We start from the raw sequence: 19,402 nt of genomic DNA on the forward strand, positions 1-19,402 counted from the left end.
ATTCCCACTTACAACGCCAACGACAGTCAACGGATATTTGTATGTATGTGGGTGACGTCTACTGATGTCAGTGGTATTGTGTGGGAAAAACAAAATATCTCCTTGGGAGCGCTGACATTAACTTGTGCATTCTGAATTTGTTTATGTGGTGGTAGGTAAAATTGCTATATTGCCTGTCGTGCTATCCAATTTGCAGCAACAGAAAGTGTGACATTTGCTGCATCAACAAGTTAACTATCGCTGCTCTACCGCCTCCGATATCCTCTTGGGCTATAATAAATCGATTCCATTATTTTAATAATCGGTTGATTAATTACCAGCCCCTAGAACTAGTTTACCTTTCATCGCAGATTTTACTAGAAAGCCGGCAAGTTTTTCCCAGAGAGATTTATTTTTTATGGAATATAACGAGTGAATCAACTTCACATCTGCAATATGTCGTTGTTGTGTGTCCTTATTTTTACACGTTACTTCATGAACGTAACATGCTTGATCAGTTGCATTTATTGGATACTCTCCAGGTTTTGGTTGAACCCGCTCGTAAAATCGAATATTAAGTCGGGTTCCAGGACCACAATAAATATAGCCAGGAAGATGTTTTTCTCCTGGATACTTAACCCATGGAGCTCCTGGTGATTTTCCTAATGAAGTAACGATATCACAACCAGCCACTTTGTGTCCTGACTGTATCCGAGGGATAAATGTAAATTTATTTGTATCACATTTTACACAGTTACCAGTAAGTGCACGCTTTTTATTTTTGTTATTATTGTTGTTAATCCACTTGTGGGGGTGGATGCTCTTCATGGAATGCAATATAAATTTATATTATTTATTATATTTCACAACATGGATGTCATTGAATTTTCAGCAGCACGAAAGCAAGAGCCAGTAAAACATCATCCAGCGCTACCAAATTCTTTGAGAGCAATTATCATAGGTCCATCTGGGTCTGGTAAGACGCAGTTACTAAGTCTTATAATGGGATGGCTCAAGTGAGATAAGCGATATTTAGTGGCTCCATCCGTAGAAGATCAGAGATGTTACGATGTACTTATAGATTTTGATGAATATGCAAAATTGTTGGACGAGAACGGCAATGATTTTATTGATTTCATGAAACCCCATCTGTGGATGACCTCGATGGATTTAGTAATAATCTCGTAGTATACAATGATGTGATGCTGGATAAACAATCAAACCCAGCTCGGATATGTTCTCGAGGAAGACACAAAAACACCGATGTTATATATGTTACTCAGCGATATACATAAATACATAAACTGATCAGAGATAATTGTAATATTTTAGTTGTGTTTAATGGAGTCGATATACTCTGCAAAATATTCATCATAACTGGTGTTCCGGGGATATGGACATGAAAGTTCAAAAACTTCTTCTCAAAAGCACAGTCTACCCCACACGGATTTATCACGATAAATTTACATGATCCTCGATCACGATATCGTATAGGTCTTTTGATAACATCTTTGGTTGAGAGACTGATACAATAATGATTTAATTACTTACACAATACAGCAGCAGAGAGGGTACGACCACAAATAAATGTCACGGTGGGTAAACAAAACATATACAAAGTTTTAAAAACACGAACGACAAAGATAGAGTAACAAAATAAACTAACCCAATTAGAGAAACTCGGTTTTGGTTAAAGGCTTCGGTTTGACGTTATTTACCTTATATATTTCATTTTTTTTTTGTATGAAGTTTTATTTTTCGTAAATTGACTTTAAAGCAAGTGGTCTGTTCACCCCCTCTGCTACTGCTGTCAACGGTTGAAACGTTTTCCTCATACAGCTTGCAATACTCTGCTAAACAAATAAGCAACAATTATACAGGTACCTGGACAACAACATACCAACATAACATTTACGTGACCAGGCCATCAACAATACGTGATACGTTTCTAGATGGTGTGAGCGAGCCGTATTTTTGAATATTAACTTGGTTATCGAATTTGAGGTTATCCAAGTTTTTAAATGATGAGAGGGTCCGAAGGGACAACAAAATTTGATTTGTAGAATGGCTACAATTTCAGACGAAAATAAAGTTTTTATCTGAAAACCTATTAAAGGTGGTTTCGAAGCTTCTGTATACCTGGACCATTATGTGAAAACGATTGCCTTGAATACACTCTGTAAATCTGTTGAAAAAATGATAAATTCACAAAGATCAAAAATTATTTTCGGAGGTTTTGATAACCACGGTGGCGATTTCAGGATACAGAATTTGGCTGTATTTCTAACATCGTTTGTTTCTGCCTCTGTGTGAGGTCGAACTTGCATGTAAAACGAAATATGGTTTCGAATTTGGGCCTAAAATGACATCATATACTGGATTAGAAACTAGTTTCGTAATATACTGAAGAGCAATTTTAAGTTTGCCTGAGAAAGTGTTGGTTCATTTGCTTCAACAAAGATGGATATGAAATATAAATGCACACAGATAAAGTCCGTGACTGTGCATCAAGGAAAGTATCTGAAAGTGTACCGAGCTGCAGTGCTCACGAGCCCCTAGTATGCCAGCGAGACTTGGAATGTCTATAGCAGACATTCCAGACAACCCAAATAATTTCACAAGAGCTGGTTATGCGGATAATGTGACAACATAAAATTCTTGACACAAAGGTTCTCACGTTTCTGCAGAGGGCTAATGCTTGATGGGCAGGAGACATCTTCTGCACCCCCGAGGAAAGGATTCCAAAACAGCTGGTCTATGGCGAACTCTGCGAGGGAAAACGCGTTGTTTCAGGAACAAGGAAGTGTTTCAAGGACTTACTGAAGGTGTCCTTGAAACACCTGCACATCAAGAGTGCCTCATGGGAAATCCTTGCGCAAGACGGTCCCTCCTGGCGCAGCTATATCACGTCTGACGCGCGCGCAGCAGAATGGAAGAAAATTGCTGAGACGGATGTGACAGAATGGACGAACACGCACACACACTCACACACACAGAGAATGAGAGAGTTAAGATTGGATCTTACTAATAACCTGTTTTACCAAAGCAAAACCTTCTGACGTGTTCCTAATCTGACTTAGCCACGAATCCTTATATCCAGGGAATTTCTGTGACCGACATATAACGAACGGCGACGTTTGGGATTTTTAACATTTTATGTAGAGAGGTATTACGATTGCCACCAGAGTCCTAATCTAGAGTAAATACCCCTCAGGTATTGGAGTTTTCTTCTTCGGGTTATAATGTGATGGACTGAATTTTGTTGGAATTGTCGAAACGTATGTGTTTTGTCTGCGGATTGATATCTTCAAAATGTCTGGGGAAAATGCTGTTTTGAAAGGTTACCATACTCTGTTTCTTTCAGTCGTACAAACAGAATACAAGTACAGGTAAAAGTGGCAAAGACGTAATTTAAAAGTCATATTCATTGGACCGTGCCAAACATATGTGATTAGCAGATCTCTATTTTACGGGGATAGACCTGGTGCATTATCTTTTCGAAAAGAGACCAAGTATGTTTTGACTGGTATGAATGTGGCCCAAGAATCAATCTCTCTCTCCCTCTCTCCCCCTATAGTACTTATTGGCGATCCTGCAAATCCTATCCTTATTAAAATATTAGGGACACATCAGCTTCTCAAGTCTTATTATCATGTACTTTGCCTATATCTAAGAAGACTTCAAGTATTCTTATTCAAGGGTAGTGCGCTTTATTCAAATTAAGCTCCATAATGACGATTTTTCATCAATCTCCGATCTCGCGACTATCTGAATGGGGAATTCGTTGCCCATTAAGCGTTTATTTATTGCTAGGCAACGACTTGGCTGTAGATAAGGTTGTGGTTGATCCACGTGCAAATGACAAGCATTATTTGGATGAAAATGTTTATCCTTTTGAAAAGGAAATTCCTGTGCATGTACTAGAGCTATGGAAAAAGAGCTCCTCAAAATGGTTATCAGGAAATTTCTTAAACTCAAACACGCATTGACAGGTCTTCTAATGAGGTCACATCTGATCAGTTATTGATCAGTAAAGGTATTGATCACGGTTATCCTCTATTTACTACTCATTTTCTCAATTAAAACTGGATGACAAAAGACTGTCACGTGTTGTTGAACAAACACGATCCTGAGATACGTTTGTTTCAGAGGGCTTAACACTGAAGTCACATATATACAAGATTATGTGAAAAATGGGGTCCTTAGGAGGAAAAGGAGACAACCTATGGTAGCCGCTGGTGTGGTCAGCGAGGTATCAACTAGTTGGTTCTTACCTCGTATAGACAGGCATGTCGTATTCTAGCCCATGAAACTCCATTGGTTAGTCGTTTAGGAATCGTTTAGGAATCAATTAGACTTATTACAAGATCTTAAGTCATATTTTTGGGTCGAGAATTAACAGTAATAATTCTAAATGCTGTAGATCTTGTCACACTTGTCAATTAGTAGGGGAAAATAATAGTCAAAAAATACCTTACGGTCATCTACAACCAACTCCTCCATTCGACGATCCATTTAGTTGCATAATGGTAGATTTCGTCGGTCCCTTACCTACGACCAAGTTAGACAACCAATACTTATTGACCATTATGTGTGCATTTCTGATTTACGTAACAGTATGCCAATGCCTAGATCAAAGTAACTTGTTCAAGGCAATACATTTATCAAGAAACCTTAGTTATCAAAAAGCAATCGAAGTATTTTATATATCACCTTACGCTCTCAATGGGTGACTCGTTTTCTAAATCCGTATAAAAGCAAAATTTACAACTATAAGTCAACAGTTTACAAACATTGAATTTATTGTTATTGCAAGCACACTCATCAATGATATGGTATCCAGGTTTGGTACAAGTACTCTTGCACTGGTGTGTCAATTTACAAGATAACTCATTTATAATACTGGTACACTTACATTTAATACATCAATAACCAGGTATTCACTTTATTAATAAGTACTATTAATGTCTGTTAGAAATTTTTATCACTTTTAACTACTTTTGATCGCTTGAATGACATGACAGTCGTGAAACAATATTCCATCTGAGACAGACTTGTAATATCTATCATGACACGTGTTGGATTTGTCACATTTAAAAGAATTTCCATGTTAAAAACGAGACCAGGTAACGTTATTGAAATTTGAATGCGCTAGCTAAGGTTAGCTCATGGTCAAATTAGTGGCCGCCCTCCGATGACGTGCAATTCAGTTCCGATTTATTCAACCTCTGCTTCTAAAGCTAGCTCAACGTTGCACGAATCTAAAGCAGCAAAAAACTCCATAAGTTTGCTTTTAAGTGCAGGATCTTCTGTACTGACAGCTTTTAGGCGCTGAAGTTTGTCCATATCTCCTTGGAAACACGGGTGTCTTTTGACCTCCCTAACAGTTCCCAAACATTCCTTCTGGCATTTTCCAAGTGTGGTACAATTCTCCATAACAGATTTGTATATGATTGCCGATTCAGGAATAGAGGTGTCGAAGATGTCCTTGTGCCGGCATCCGTGAATCACATCTTTCTCCCAGTCACAAATTGAAACATTGCTCCATTGGATACAGTCAGGATTCGGAAAGTTTTCCTTAGGGTAGTACGTTATGAAGCCAAAACACATTTCTTTCGAAGTATCCGTGCCATAAGTGGTTGTAGTAAATCGCGATGTTGAACTAAAAACGCAGGTCGTCTTCAATTCATCACCAGGCCGTACCTCAATTGGGCTGTCATAACTGTAACAAAGGATTTAACAGGTGCTTGTGTAAGTATATTCTTAATCGTTGAAACGTTATGTTCTAACTATGACGCTCTGAAATTGCGATACTCACTGCTTCTCAATGAGACACAATATCAATGTTTTAGATAGTAGGAGTGAATAAATTATGAACTTGAGGTTCATAAATTATAATACGCAATTGTTTAATCAATTGTTGAATATCGATGAGTATGGGTAATCATCGTCTGGGGAAAATATTTACAAATATTGCGCCAAAATTTTTTGGGTTTCCCGTCCAATCGTTTAGAAATATGTTGAAATGTTCGAACTTTCGTTACTATACGGTTTTGTTTACCTTCCACTATTGTAGTTTGATATGAAACCTACAAAAGAAAAATTTGTGATAAGTTTATCCATGCTTATACTAATTAAGCTAAATGTACACGTGTTCTTTTCCTTCGGGTAATTATGATATCAAGTCCCGCTTTTCAAGTAAGTGGCTGCTGCATACAAAGTACGAAAGTTCTCGACGTTTTATTTACTTTGATTTGTGTACGATATTTTTACGTTGATTTGTGTACTATATTTTTACGTTGATTTGTGTACTATATTTTTACGTTCTTAAGTTGCATACTTATGATTCACTGGGCTTTCAAAGCTGTAATTTTCGTCAAAGGCGATGTCTCGCAGCTTACTTCCATTCCGCAACAGCTCAGTCCGTTGCTCTATTCCTGAAATGAAACGTTGCATGTATCATCCACCCCATGCACAAGGATCTACACTATCATATAGTGTACCATTAGGCAATTTCAAATAATACCCGACATACAGTCTATGGTACGACACGACAAATTCGTCTGACATTCCAATACAATGTTCACGAAGGCTTCAACTGTAGGCTACAATTGTTCGCAAAATAGTTCTTGGGTGAATGCATTTTGTTTCCATAGTCTCAAGAAGATACGTATTGCGTCACCCAGCATGCACAATGCATGCATATCAATACGTCTTTTCACAAATAGGCGTAATTTATTTTACTTGTAGACCAAACTAAACATTTATGAACTCTGAACTTGACAACCACACACTCGTCGATGTACAAGGATTTGAAATTTAAAGTACAAAACTTTAAAACTTTCAAATGTTTGCTTACTGAGTAACTTCGTTCTATTCTACGAGTTTTCAACCGAAGAATAGTATTACTTGCTGCATATATTTTCAACATACCTAGATAATGCATGTGGTTGAAGGCAGTAATTATGTTTATGTTGCCGGTCATCATTTTCCTTGTGCACTCTTCAGGGCATGTACCTATAGCTGTGACAGCTGTTTCGCCTGGAGGGATGTCAAGGTACGTCTGACCAATCATAAAAACATCTGCGTCGTATGGGCGGAGCTTTGAAGTATAGTACAAGGTCATACCAGAACTATCGGTAGTTCCGTTAATCAATGTAGGATTCTCCCAATGGAACTGAAACAAAGATTATCCATGGAAACCTTCTAGATACTTATGATTATGCAAAATTGAATATAAAGCTTGCGAAAGAAATAGTTTTAGGTAATATGTGAAAGCATGACGGGCAACATCATTTCAAAGGTTATCTGGAAATATGAACTGTATTGTTGTATGGCACTTATCATTTCTAAGAGTCCCCAAAAAAGACAACAAGAACTATTATATTGCATTGGCATAAACCTCGATCATTTGGGCATTATTCGGCCATTAACTTCCACCTAAAAATCATGTTTCCACTGGCCTGTGTTAGATTGTAAACCATCACATCGATTAAAGTTTCAATCCGATTTGTGTTCACACATAAATCTGATTTCTGACTTGCCTGAAAGGTAGCTCTTTTATAGCCATTCACACCGATTCGGAATCCACTACTGTTATGGTGGCACTGTCCGGAACTCCCTACCGCCCACAATCCAATGATATCTTTACATTCTGCACTCGGCCACATATCACAAACATAGGGTTGATTCAACGGAATCGTAGAACCTGATAAAAGAAACAATATAAAACAAATTTGTTTATAAACCTTTACATTATGCACATATGCATGAGAACAAATCTTATTTAATCACTTTGAAAGTATGTAAATTTCCCAACTTAAAATATTTATTACAAGTTCTTGTGATGGCATAAATCAAACAAAAAGCAATTATTCATTATTATCCAATCAATAATAGGCAACAACTTAAGACCTCGGTAATGGCCATAGTTAAACTAAATGAGTGCTTGCCAATGTCTATATGCACATAAATCACTCGTTCTGCCTCTGCATGAATCATTCGTTGTAATGCCTTTGCTCTATGGTCTCTAAAGTTTTGATAATTGGCTTTCTTTTGAAAGTAAGCATTAAGCAAATGGTAAGGAACTACTCACCCTCCTCCTCGCATCCATAAGTAAGAACGTGATGCATGGCATTCGCGTTGTCAATTATAGGTTCTGTAGCAACAAGATGGTAGTCACCATCTTGAGGAAGAGCAAACTGCATACACATGTAGGTCGTCTCCTTTGCCGGAACTTCAGTGACTGGGAAACGTACAGTTAGGTTCCTTGTTGCTGAAAGTAATCAGCCATAATCGACAAGCAAAATAAAGTTGCATCACCAACACATCGTACAGGCATAGATCGATCTACACATACGCAATTTGTAGTCGACTTATCCAAACGTATACTCTTGACATTAAGAATATGCTTTTCAATATACCATGAATATTCTTTTAAGTAATAGAAAATTCGCAACAGGCGTACTCTCCTTACATACATGCATTCGTACGTATCAAAGCAGAATATATCCATTGGCCAGGGTAAGATCCGAGATCCCGTTAGGATCAAATTTACTCCGTCGAAACAAATTTTCTGACAATTCAGCAACTAGTGGTACTGACACATACGTCATTTTAGCCTTTATAGCAAACATTTCCTTTACCAACTAAAAAAATCAGACCAATTTAAATGTCAGAGTAATCTAGGGTACCATGAAAAGAAATACGATTTACAAATATATTAATGTATGCACTATTTTTCTAGTTTGCTTAATTCGACCGTATGTATGATCGGAACTGAAGAAAAATACATACGAAGACTATACAATATAAAGTCATCTAAGGTTACCAATATCATTGATTGCAGCACACTTGAATTCTTCGACGGGACATTGAACCCAATCGTTCTTTCTGGCACACCTGGGGATGTTGACGGGGTCACATACACCTATGAGGAAAATAAATTTAAATTATGTGAGCTTGTGTGTCGATATAGAGATACACCAGACAGAACGGAAAGTGCTATCCCTGGATTCCTATAGAAGAATGCTTGATTATAGTAGGCAGAATTAATATTTTAATACATCACCAAAACTTGTTTCTAAAAATTGATAAAGTTAGTAAATTATATGACGAACCAGAATGCGGCATTTCAAAATATAAAGGTATTTACAGTTGATATTACGTCGTTCATTATGTTACTGACCACAAGATTTTAATCTCTTGTTGAGAGAGAGAGAGAGAGAGAGAGAGAGAGAGAGAGAGAGAGAGAGAGAGAGAGAGAGAAAGAGGGAGAGAGAAAAGATGGAGAGAACAGGGTATTTCGATTCAATTGATTTATAAAACGTATGATAAATATATTTCTCGTTAATTAAGTGGAAATTGATTACAGATATAACGAGTATTTATTACCGTAATTAGAAGTGTCACAAGTAAATCATAATTTGGACACACTAACGATGCTCTTATATCAAAATGTATTGATGCCAACATGCCATCTCTACATAACCCATATTTTTAATCTGTTATACATATCGGAAGCAGGAAAGCGCTTATCCTTGAATCCATCATTGCATGCAATATATATATAAAATTGCAAGGACAAAAATATAAAAATTACACAGGGATATATTTATTTTAAACAGGTAAATATTAAAGAGAATATAATCCTAAACCTTGTGTAGTCTTATATGATTTGTTCCATGTTGAAGTGGTCTTCAAAAAATGTTTTGAAGACTTGCCTGTGTTTGCAGTTTATTTGTTGGTTTTAACGTCACTTATCAAACTTTATTGGCCATTTTCCATGAGGAAATTGAAGAGACGTGCCTTTCTCAAGGTCAAACTGAGGTTCTACCAGTCGAGTCCCCGCGTCTCTTCAGCTTATATCGTGCTTTTGAAGCAGGTCTTGTGACTAAAAGTCCATAAATGTCATGTTAAGAATATATATAATATTACAGTTATATATTATTATATATACTAATGTATTATACATGTAATAGACAACACTATTTTAACATTATTATATTGTTTTTGGTGATATTAACAGCTATGATATTAACCTGGATGAGATAGACCCGATGACCTAGTGGGGCTTTGACCTCTACTCCAGACGCAGTTCGGGTCTCCCAGTTCTTCTCCGTTGGTTTTACCGTCTCCGTCCGAGTCCTGGCGACACAGTCCCACTGACCATCGCTATAATCAGGCAACTATAACATTTCAGAGTGCATACCAATGTGAGAATATTTTGCATGAAATTCTTTCTATTATTTTCAAGACAAACATTCCTTCATGCATAAAAAGAAATGGAAATTTGTCATGCTTAGAGTTTTATGTATTCTTGATCATTCATATCCGTCCTTTCCGGATTCACTATGGTTTTATCTTTTGGCTCATTTCTGGATTCACTACAATATATGATTCGATTTACATTTCTTCTGTTCTTTCCGGATTCACCACAATTAATGTTTTATCATTTGGCTTCTTCCTTTCCTGACTTACCAGCTTTGTTTTATATTTTTAACGTTTTAGTTGTATTCTGTTCCTTTCGTTTACTGTTTATATTGGCTAATCTTGATGAGAATTGCACCTCGACTAGTAATACCATAATACCCTTGAAAATCTCTTCATACATGATTTCTACCAACAACCTCTATAAACAGCATAGAATATACCCCCCCCCCATTTTATAACATTTTCAAGGAAAAGAATTTGAAAAATTAAATTCGCAAGAAACACAAGGCAAATGTAACAAGAAACCAGCGATGTAAAGCAACCTGGACAGTTCCCGAGCTCTCCTTCCCACTAATGACAGCCAACCATTGAACTGTAAGGGACCTTTATGGACCCACAGATTGAGGCCAAACTATCAGGGTTCCTTGAACCCATAAAAGCCTTGGGGAGGAGGCACCATTCCCTTCCCCAAGAACAACTAGCAGGCTGCGGTGCAATCAGAAAAATGTGGCACATGCACAATTGTGCGCACGCCACTATAATTAAACTCAACAACAACAACAACAACTTTCCGTTGAGAGAAAATATACATTGAAGCAATGTTCAGCAAACTGTTTTGTTACACATGACTAGAAGAAAGCTTCATCTAAAACTTTCGAGACAAAATTCAAATACAGCACATGTATTTTGTGTACCTCTCCTGCTTTCTTGAAATCAAGGCCAAATGGGTTTCTCGCGCCTCCTCCCAACGCATTCTCATGCCCCACTCCGTACCATGTGAAACTGGCCTTACAGGGATGAGGAACTACTTTTCCATTGGGGATACGATCCTGAAACATTGGGTATCCCCATATCCCCTCCAACAGCAGGATCGTGCATGCCCAGTCAGCAAGATACCTGTAAGCAAAAGAATCGTTCATATCAAATTAAATCACAATTTGAGTTTTGAATCTCTAATGCTAATTTCAATTAGGTTAATAGGTAATTGGGCCATTACTAAAAATAATCTGCTTATCCCGACCCCAGACGGATATCCTACTCATTTTGTGTCTTGTTGACTTTTATCTTAATTTTAGAGAAATAAATGAAATATATTTAACAAAATGAAAAACAAGAACAAAGCAAGCAAATAAAACTACGTCCATATTACCAGGATGACACTTCTGCAAAATTATTGTTGTTGTGGGGTTTTAACGCCATTTTTCAGCACACGATAGGCTATCATGGCGGCCAGTATTAATGGTGGAGGAAGAACCCGGGAAAACTCTGGAAAGAACCACCGACCAACAAGAAGCTACTGGCAAGCTTTCTCACATACATTGGCAGAATCCGAGACTCGAACCCACGCAGACAGTTGAGATGGCAGTGATCCGTAACGGAGAGTGCTTTTGACCACTCTGAGCCCCCAAAATTATTGTATATCTACACGATTTACTGTCTTTGTATATGATTCAGTATTTATGTTCTTTATAGAATCCACAAAAGTCAAGAATATTGTTCAACACTTACGTGCACATTTTAAAAAAAGATTTCAATTAATTATTTTTGAATATATCAAACGGGTTCCTAAAATAGCAAGTATTAGGTATGCCTTTTAATCTATAAGACTTTTAAAAAAATGATTTAGTACGCAACGTACATCATAAAAAAGCCTTACATCATGGTCAATTAGCACTGTGTTGGTCCACACCATAAAATGTGACCCTCTTATTGACCTTATACATGTATTAACGCTGTGTTTGATAGGGTTTCCTGCTGTGCATTTTCACTTGTATCCTTAAACAAAAAGACTGGGATTGCTTGTTACGCCCACCTTTAAACTACTCGTGTAAAACGTGCGACCCTGAACCTCGGGTCAAATGCTTATGAGAGCATGGCGCATAATGAATCTTATTTAATGATTAAATTTAACAAAATCAGTTAATGGGTTTAGAATACTTGGCATGGTTCTGTCTTATTCGCTGGATTAGTTTATTCCACTGACCAAGCTTTGATGTTATCATTAACACGAAAAGTATGAAACAATTAGCGCATCCAGCAAATTCAATATATACATGTTCATGGAAGATTATGTCAGTTATGTTAACATTAAAATGCACATTTTGTATCACGTAGTGCTATGGAAATATGTTGTAGTAAATTGTTTTGTCTTTGGCGACGCTCGATCCTTTCATATTGGGTTTAAAGGGACAGTAAATTGAATTTATTCACTAAGTGCGTTTCTAGACACCGGTAAAAACTATCAAGAGCAATGTAACAAAAGAAAATAAGTTTTACTTGTGCAATATTCAAGACAATTTTTGAAAGACCTGTACAAACTATAGCATCAGAAAAACAGACAGTCATACATATTTGTAAATAGTGAACTCACCTCATGTTGATGATCCCTGTAACGTTGTTGAGTTGAACACTGAAAGCACAGCATGCCCTCCAGTTTTTATATATTCCCAAACTCGGGTAAAAAAAAGATCGCTATTTCGAAATACTGTCTGAGGCTATTTAGAAATACTAAGTACCTTAGCTTTACTCACGACTGAATTCAACGACCATAACTATACCCCGAGAGTAGTGAAGTGGGACACACTAGCCTCAATGTGACCTTAATGTTAAAATGGGTTATATCCACCCAAGCCTCAATGTGACCTTAATGTTAAAAAGGGGTGTATACACTCGAGTCTCAAGGGGAATTTAACATGGGGGAAATTTAACATGGAGTGAATGGGGAACTAAACATAGCGACAAGGGATTGGGACACCCTAGCCCCAAAGGAAATCCCAGTCAAACAGGTAATGGGCCATTCTAGCCTCAAGGGTAATTTAACATGGGGAATATTGGGACTGTATAGCCTCAAAAAAGGATGGGACTGAATAGCCTTAAAGATAAGGACTGTATAGCCTCAAAAAGGATTGGCACTGTATAGCCTCAAAAAAAAAAAAAAAAGATTGGGACTGTTTGGCCTCAAAATAATATTGGGTTTGTATGGGAGCGCTCACCAGTTATTATGTACTTTTAAGAGAGTGACGTATGTAAGGTGAAGTTGTTTGAATTTTAAACATCACAAGTTGAGAGAATATTGACATACCTCTATGCAACTTTGATGCAATGTGGCTGACATGCCATTCGATATTGTACTTATGGAAATTATGCATGATCTAAGCACACTGCTAAATAAAATGACTGCTGTCCCTTATGCTAAAAAATCAGCATGATTTAGTCCAAAGTACACTATATTTAGCACCTACTAAAACAGGGAAAATGAATTTTGCCCTATAAGACAATACCAGCTTCCGAAAGTGCAATGAAATAATTACTCTGTCTCTCTCTCTCTCTCTCTCTCTCTCTCTCTCTCTTTATATATATATATATATATATATATATATATATATATATATATATATATATATATATATATATATATATATATATATATATAACAGCTGCCTCGCTTGGCGCTCAAGATTAAGAAGTTAGTATTAGGTCTGGTCGTCCTGGTGTCAGGATAATGTGACTGTGTGGGACATGATGCTACATGTCTGCGGCATGATGATCCAGTGCTAGATATCACTATGCACTGTCCCATTTCAGCCATCGTAGATATATGATTGAACAATTGTTAAAAGCTACGATAAAAATCCAAGTCACACACACTACATATATAAAATGCAAAAGATGTTATCGGCTCTTTTTTACAATTTGCATCTAAGTCCAGGAAGTAAAAATGACCAAGCGGAGCTAGCAGCTTTTGAAAGATGCACATCTGAAGTAAGGCCATGCGGTATAATATATAACCCGTATTATACCCATCAATCATACACCAAAATAAAGAGAATTATGGATTCTTTGATCAATGCTTAAGGTATGCAATGTCTTTTTTAAATACCAGTATAACCAGTGAGGAAACCCGGGGAAAGTCTTTTTCTTTAAAATTCTAAACCCATGCAAAATACGAAACTGTAGAGCGCCACCTATAGGGACAATAGGAATGATGACGTCATAACGCTGGGCATTGGCAACAATGTCCGCCTTGCGTTATATAAAGTTATATGTCCCGCTCCGCCAGGCCTTGTGTCAGCTTATATGTCCTTCTCCACCAGACGTTATATAAAACCATATGTTCCGCACCGCCAGGCGTTATAGCTTTTCACGTCGATTCACGGACAAGATTTATACCGACAAAAGATTGGACCTGTATAGCGACAAAAAAAGTATTGGGTCTGTCGAAGAAGAATAGGAATGGAACAGGACGGGTGACGTCACAGTGCTGGACATTGGCAACAATGTGGCAAGGGACTGACCTCAACTGGGCAAAACAGGTACAGCGGAACAAAAAATTGTAATGTCTGACGGGGCGTGATATATAACTTTATAGACATAGAATCACCTACCAAACAATCCAAAGTGATGAGAGTGCTAATCTAAAATACATTTTCGTTTAATGCGACACACTCAATCTAACAAAATCCACGTTATTTACTATCAATACATTGTGGAGAAGGACATTTTGGTATCTACAAAACACACCACTACCTACAATCACCTCAGCAAAAGAGTTAGTGGATATAAACACACTACTCCACATTCACACAAAATAGACACATTGAGCAGGGAGAAGGGCTTTTTGGATAAGAGAAATAAAAGCACTCAAACACATACAAACGTACGCGCGCAAACAAACAAAGTACACACAAACATACAAACGAACGTGTACTTACAAAAACACATAGATACACTTTTTTGTATGGGGATAAGCTTTTTGTTAAGGAAAAAAGAAACCTATATGCACACAAACGTACGCGTGCACACCTACACGCAAACAAAAAACACCCACACAATCACTGATTTCTTTTTTTTTTAAAAAGCAAAAACTGCCTTGTGTTCACTTAGAATGTAAAAGAAGGAGATGAAATCTCACAAAATATATATCACTTACACCACAAAAGTACCATCCATTACACCACTATTCTATCCTACATAACATACTCACTATCCAAAATGCCTTGTGTTCGCTTAGAATGTTAGAAAAGGAGATGAAATCTAATAAAATATATATCCCTTACGCCACAAAAATACTATACATTACACTTACTATACCATCCATTATATCGTACGCTCTATCCAAACACCCAGTGTTATCATAAAATGTAAGAGAAGGAGATAAAATCTCACAAAAAATACATACTACCCCACATTCAATAAATTATAGTACGTGTACCTAGTAACCAAGAAATTTACAGTACTGTGTCGACAAGCTATTGCAACTTTGTGTCATTGATTATATGAATAATGAAGATAAATCCCAAAGAAAGTATCCACATATAGTTATGACGAATCATATTCTTGTAGGTTACTCGGTGCAAGTTCAGAAAGTTCAGTTTGAAGGTTTTCCTCTATCCCAGATTCTTTTCTCTCTCAGTACGGGTTTCTGCGTATTTTGTCCCTTATGCATGAGTGGGTACTGGGAAGGGAAAGTAGAAAGGATTGCGATGATATTGTGTAAATGTTATCCTCATTTCCATGCGCCATTCATGATTAATGAGTGAAAATTCATCATTGATCTGTAGGCTTTGAATCTACAGCACATAGTTGCAACAATGTTTATATATGCGTATTATTAGATCATGGGCAGATACCATTAGTATTGGTACATCAAATTTATATATGCCAACACTTCAAAAGATGTTATTTTTAAATATATATAAGTAGTTAAAGGGGGCTGTTTAAGACTATGGGAAAATACATTACAGACGCCCCTTGGGCACGTTTAGCGTCAACACTTTTTAACACACCCAGGGCACGTTTAGCGACAATGGGAATTTAACATGAGCATGGGGAATATTGGGCCTGTATAACGACAAGGGAAAGTTGGGTTGTTGGATAAGGACTATATGAACGGAACAGGTGAGGTGACGTCACGGTGCTGGACTTTGATAACAACGTGGCAAGGGTCTGACATGAAAACTCGCTACTCTCGGTAGAGACAAATACAGTAGAGATATAGATATAGACCTATACAACACACATATATAGATTGATGAACATCAGCAATCTAACACACGTAAACTATAAAATTGACACAAAAAATGTTTAGGAAAAGAGAATAAATATCTTTTAGAGGCATATAATTGGGTCTGAAAAGGGCCTTTCGGTTTTTGTCTTCTTTTAGGTGCTTCTATTCCTCCACCATCTTCTTAGTTTTGTAATAGCTGTTGTCTTCTTCATTTTTTCATTTATTTTTTACCTCCTCATGTTTTTCCTCCTCCTCTATTTCTTCCTCTCATTTTCTTATTCATTTTCTATTTTGCTATTCCACTCCCTCATTATCTGTATGTCCTCTGCATCCTCCTTCTTCTCCCTTTCTTCTTTAATCATATGTCTCAGTTGTTCCTTGGTCTTTTTTAAATTTTTCAATTCCATTTTTAAAATGTATGGACATTAGGCCCCATTTTCGATTCTCATTATTAGCACTTCTACCACGCATATTGTATTCAGGGAATGATTGTGGTGAAGGTAACCGATGCAACTGATCAGTAAAGTGGTCCACAATTGTTTGTCTCCTTGTTACAAACTCATATTGTCAATGGTCGCACAGATGACACAATATACCACAGAAAAAGACCATCTGCGTTTTAGGCATACGTTCTCTGCACTACACCATAAAGAAGATGCTTTTGTAGATCTTACAGAGAGAAGAAATTGGTGAAGGAGTGGTCACGGTTGTAGTTGTAGTTGTTGCTATGTTGAAAGCATAATGGTCACTTCTTCTCATAGTCGATGACTTGCGAAGTGCCGATCCAAGAATCAAAACTGGGACGATATCCTTTCCAACGCACTTTGACTCCTTTGACACGGTGTTTTCCTACCTTACGGGTTCTCCGTTCGAGAATGCAATCGATGGCATACACTTCGTCTTCTTTTTTGGTCACGCGTTGTAACTCGGGCAAGTAAAACGTTCCTTTTAACACTTCTCCTTCATGTCTTCAATTTATAGACGACAGGGTGACGGCCACGTACTCGTCCAGTGACAAGAAATAATGCAGTGGACCAGTTGGGGATTGTCACGTCGGGGACGTAGTAAACAGGTGTTCAAAGACAGTTACTTCGTTTTCGGAGTCACTTTTTGTGGGGCAAATCCGATGTTCCGATGGTAAGATTGGTTGTACGCTTGGACTAGGTGCGGTAAGATGTCGATGTAATTGAGAGTGTTTTGATGCGATAACTATTTCCGCATGCGTTCCTTCAAGGTGCTTGAAAACGTTCCACGACGCTAGATTTGGTTTCGGGATTCTCGGTGGTTACAACTAAATGTCTCGTTTCTTTAACTGTTTATGAAAAGATTGGTTCAGAAAATGTGTGCCTTTGTTGGTTTGCCATCGAAGAGGGTGACGACCACTTTATTTCAACACCAGTTTGAGGGCTCCCACTAACTTTCTGCTTGATTTGTAAGTCAATGCCACGACCCAGGCAAATTTAGAAAAGACGTCGATGATATAAAACAAATATTTCTAGCCACGATTGAAGGTGGCCAAATGAGCGATATTGGCTAAATCGGCTTGCCATTGTTGATCGATGCCCTCCACTCGGATGAGACGTCTGGAATATTTTCGCCGAATGGGTTTGTGTAAAGTGTAAGTGGCTTGTTATTGTAAGCATCGTTGCACTTGACGTAAACGGTGACTTTTCAGACGGGTTTTGGCAGCAGGATGCAATTTCTAAACTCCTCCGTAACCTGCAGGATGAGCTGTCTCGTAGTAAATGCTGGATAACACCTCCATTTTTTAATAAGTCACGCACTCTTTGCTGAGGCTACTTTGGATAGGTTGAAATGGTGGTTTGGAAACGGCTTTACTTGTCCGATATGATACGGGAGTAGAAGTCGATGGTAGTAGTGGCGGTGGAGGTGGTAATTGGATGGCTTTGGTCTCCTTTTCTTTTTCACTTCTGGTCTCTCCTTTTTCTTTATGACTTCTATCAACGGAGGCGTGGACATCATCTTTTTAACCAGAGCTTTAAGTTCTTATAGTTGGGGAAAACGGGAAGGGGTCAATAAGGATCCTGAAATCTTACTAGGAATGGGAGCTGCTGACGGTGTTTGAAAACTTTCTCGTACCTCTTCATCCTCAGGCACTTGTGGCTATGCGTATGTATTTACCACTGGAGGTGGTGGCGGTTGTGGTGATGATGGACATTTCATCACGCGAAGAACGTGTAGATGTTTTGCTAAGCATTCTTTCTGGTGTTTAGACAAAGGTATCGTTTCTTTCAAGACAATAAGACAACACGCGCTTACGGTATCGATGTCATCTTTGGAGTCTGTTTGAATGAGGTTTTTTCTCATGGGTGAAAGAACTTTGGACAGAACAGACAACATGTCCCAATGTTTGGCTACACGAAGAGGAAGTCCTTTCCATTTCTTTCCATTTTTAGCTAAAGAGTGGTGTGCACTTCTTTTAGGGGACATCTTTATGTTTCAGGAGCAAAATCAACAATTTAGTACATCACTTGACATGAGTCCTCTTTTTCTTTAGACGACTGCGTCTTTGTAAGGGTGACGTCGATGTTTTGATAAGTACTTCTTCCGATGACGAGTATGTGCTTTTCTTTTTCCGTTTCCTTTTTGGACAGAAGGACGACGATGGTGATGGTGTGCGCTTATATGAATGGACATCTTTGGGGCGTTGGGGAGCAAAAAAAAAAACACTGATCCCCATCCTTTATTCCAGGACTTTTTATACTGGAATGCGTCGCTACTGATTGTCTTTACGTCCTATCAACTTGATGACAGGTAACACACATCGTGGAGGGATTCCCAACGGACTAAATAGGGAAGGTCTTGCTTGGACAAATCCAGTAAACTTTGTAACATGCCCGATCTCTCTTGGACTTTGATTGTGGGTGCAGATACTTTGGTATCAGCTGATACTTATGCTAAAGAGGTGGAGGAGTAACCGCAAAAGGAGAAGTTCTTGGAAACACGGGTTTGATTGTTTCCTCA

At 37.8% G+C, this 19,402-nt stretch overlaps 1 protein-coding gene across 1 annotated transcript; it reads right to left on the minus strand.

Annotated features, from left to right (window-relative positions):
* Positions 1-4,773: 4,773 nt before the first annotated feature.
* LOC149779056 (dopamine beta-hydroxylase-like) lies at positions 4,774-12,867 on the minus strand. Its single transcript, XM_089938389.1, has 9 exons — positions 12,782-12,867; positions 11,106-11,307; positions 10,020-10,152; positions 8,810-8,908; positions 8,075-8,254; positions 7,524-7,687; positions 6,913-7,156; positions 6,320-6,416; positions 4,774-5,701 (listed from the first exon to the last, which is right to left on the minus strand). Exons 1-9 carry the CDS (start codon positions 12,784-12,786, stop codon positions 5,197-5,199), a joined length of 1,629 nt encoding a protein of 542 aa, XP_089794515.1. The 5' UTR covers positions 12,787-12,867; the 3' UTR covers positions 4,774-5,196.
* Between the last annotated feature and the right edge of the window lie 6,535 nt (positions 12,868-19,402).

This window comes from Sinohyriopsis cumingii, chromosome 17 (genome assembly GCF_028554795.1).
Source record: "Sinohyriopsis cumingii isolate HCF-2022 chromosome 17, ASM2855479v2, whole genome shotgun sequence".
NCBI classification, from domain to species: domain Eukaryota; kingdom Metazoa; phylum Mollusca; class Bivalvia; order Unionida; family Unionidae; genus Sinohyriopsis; species Sinohyriopsis cumingii.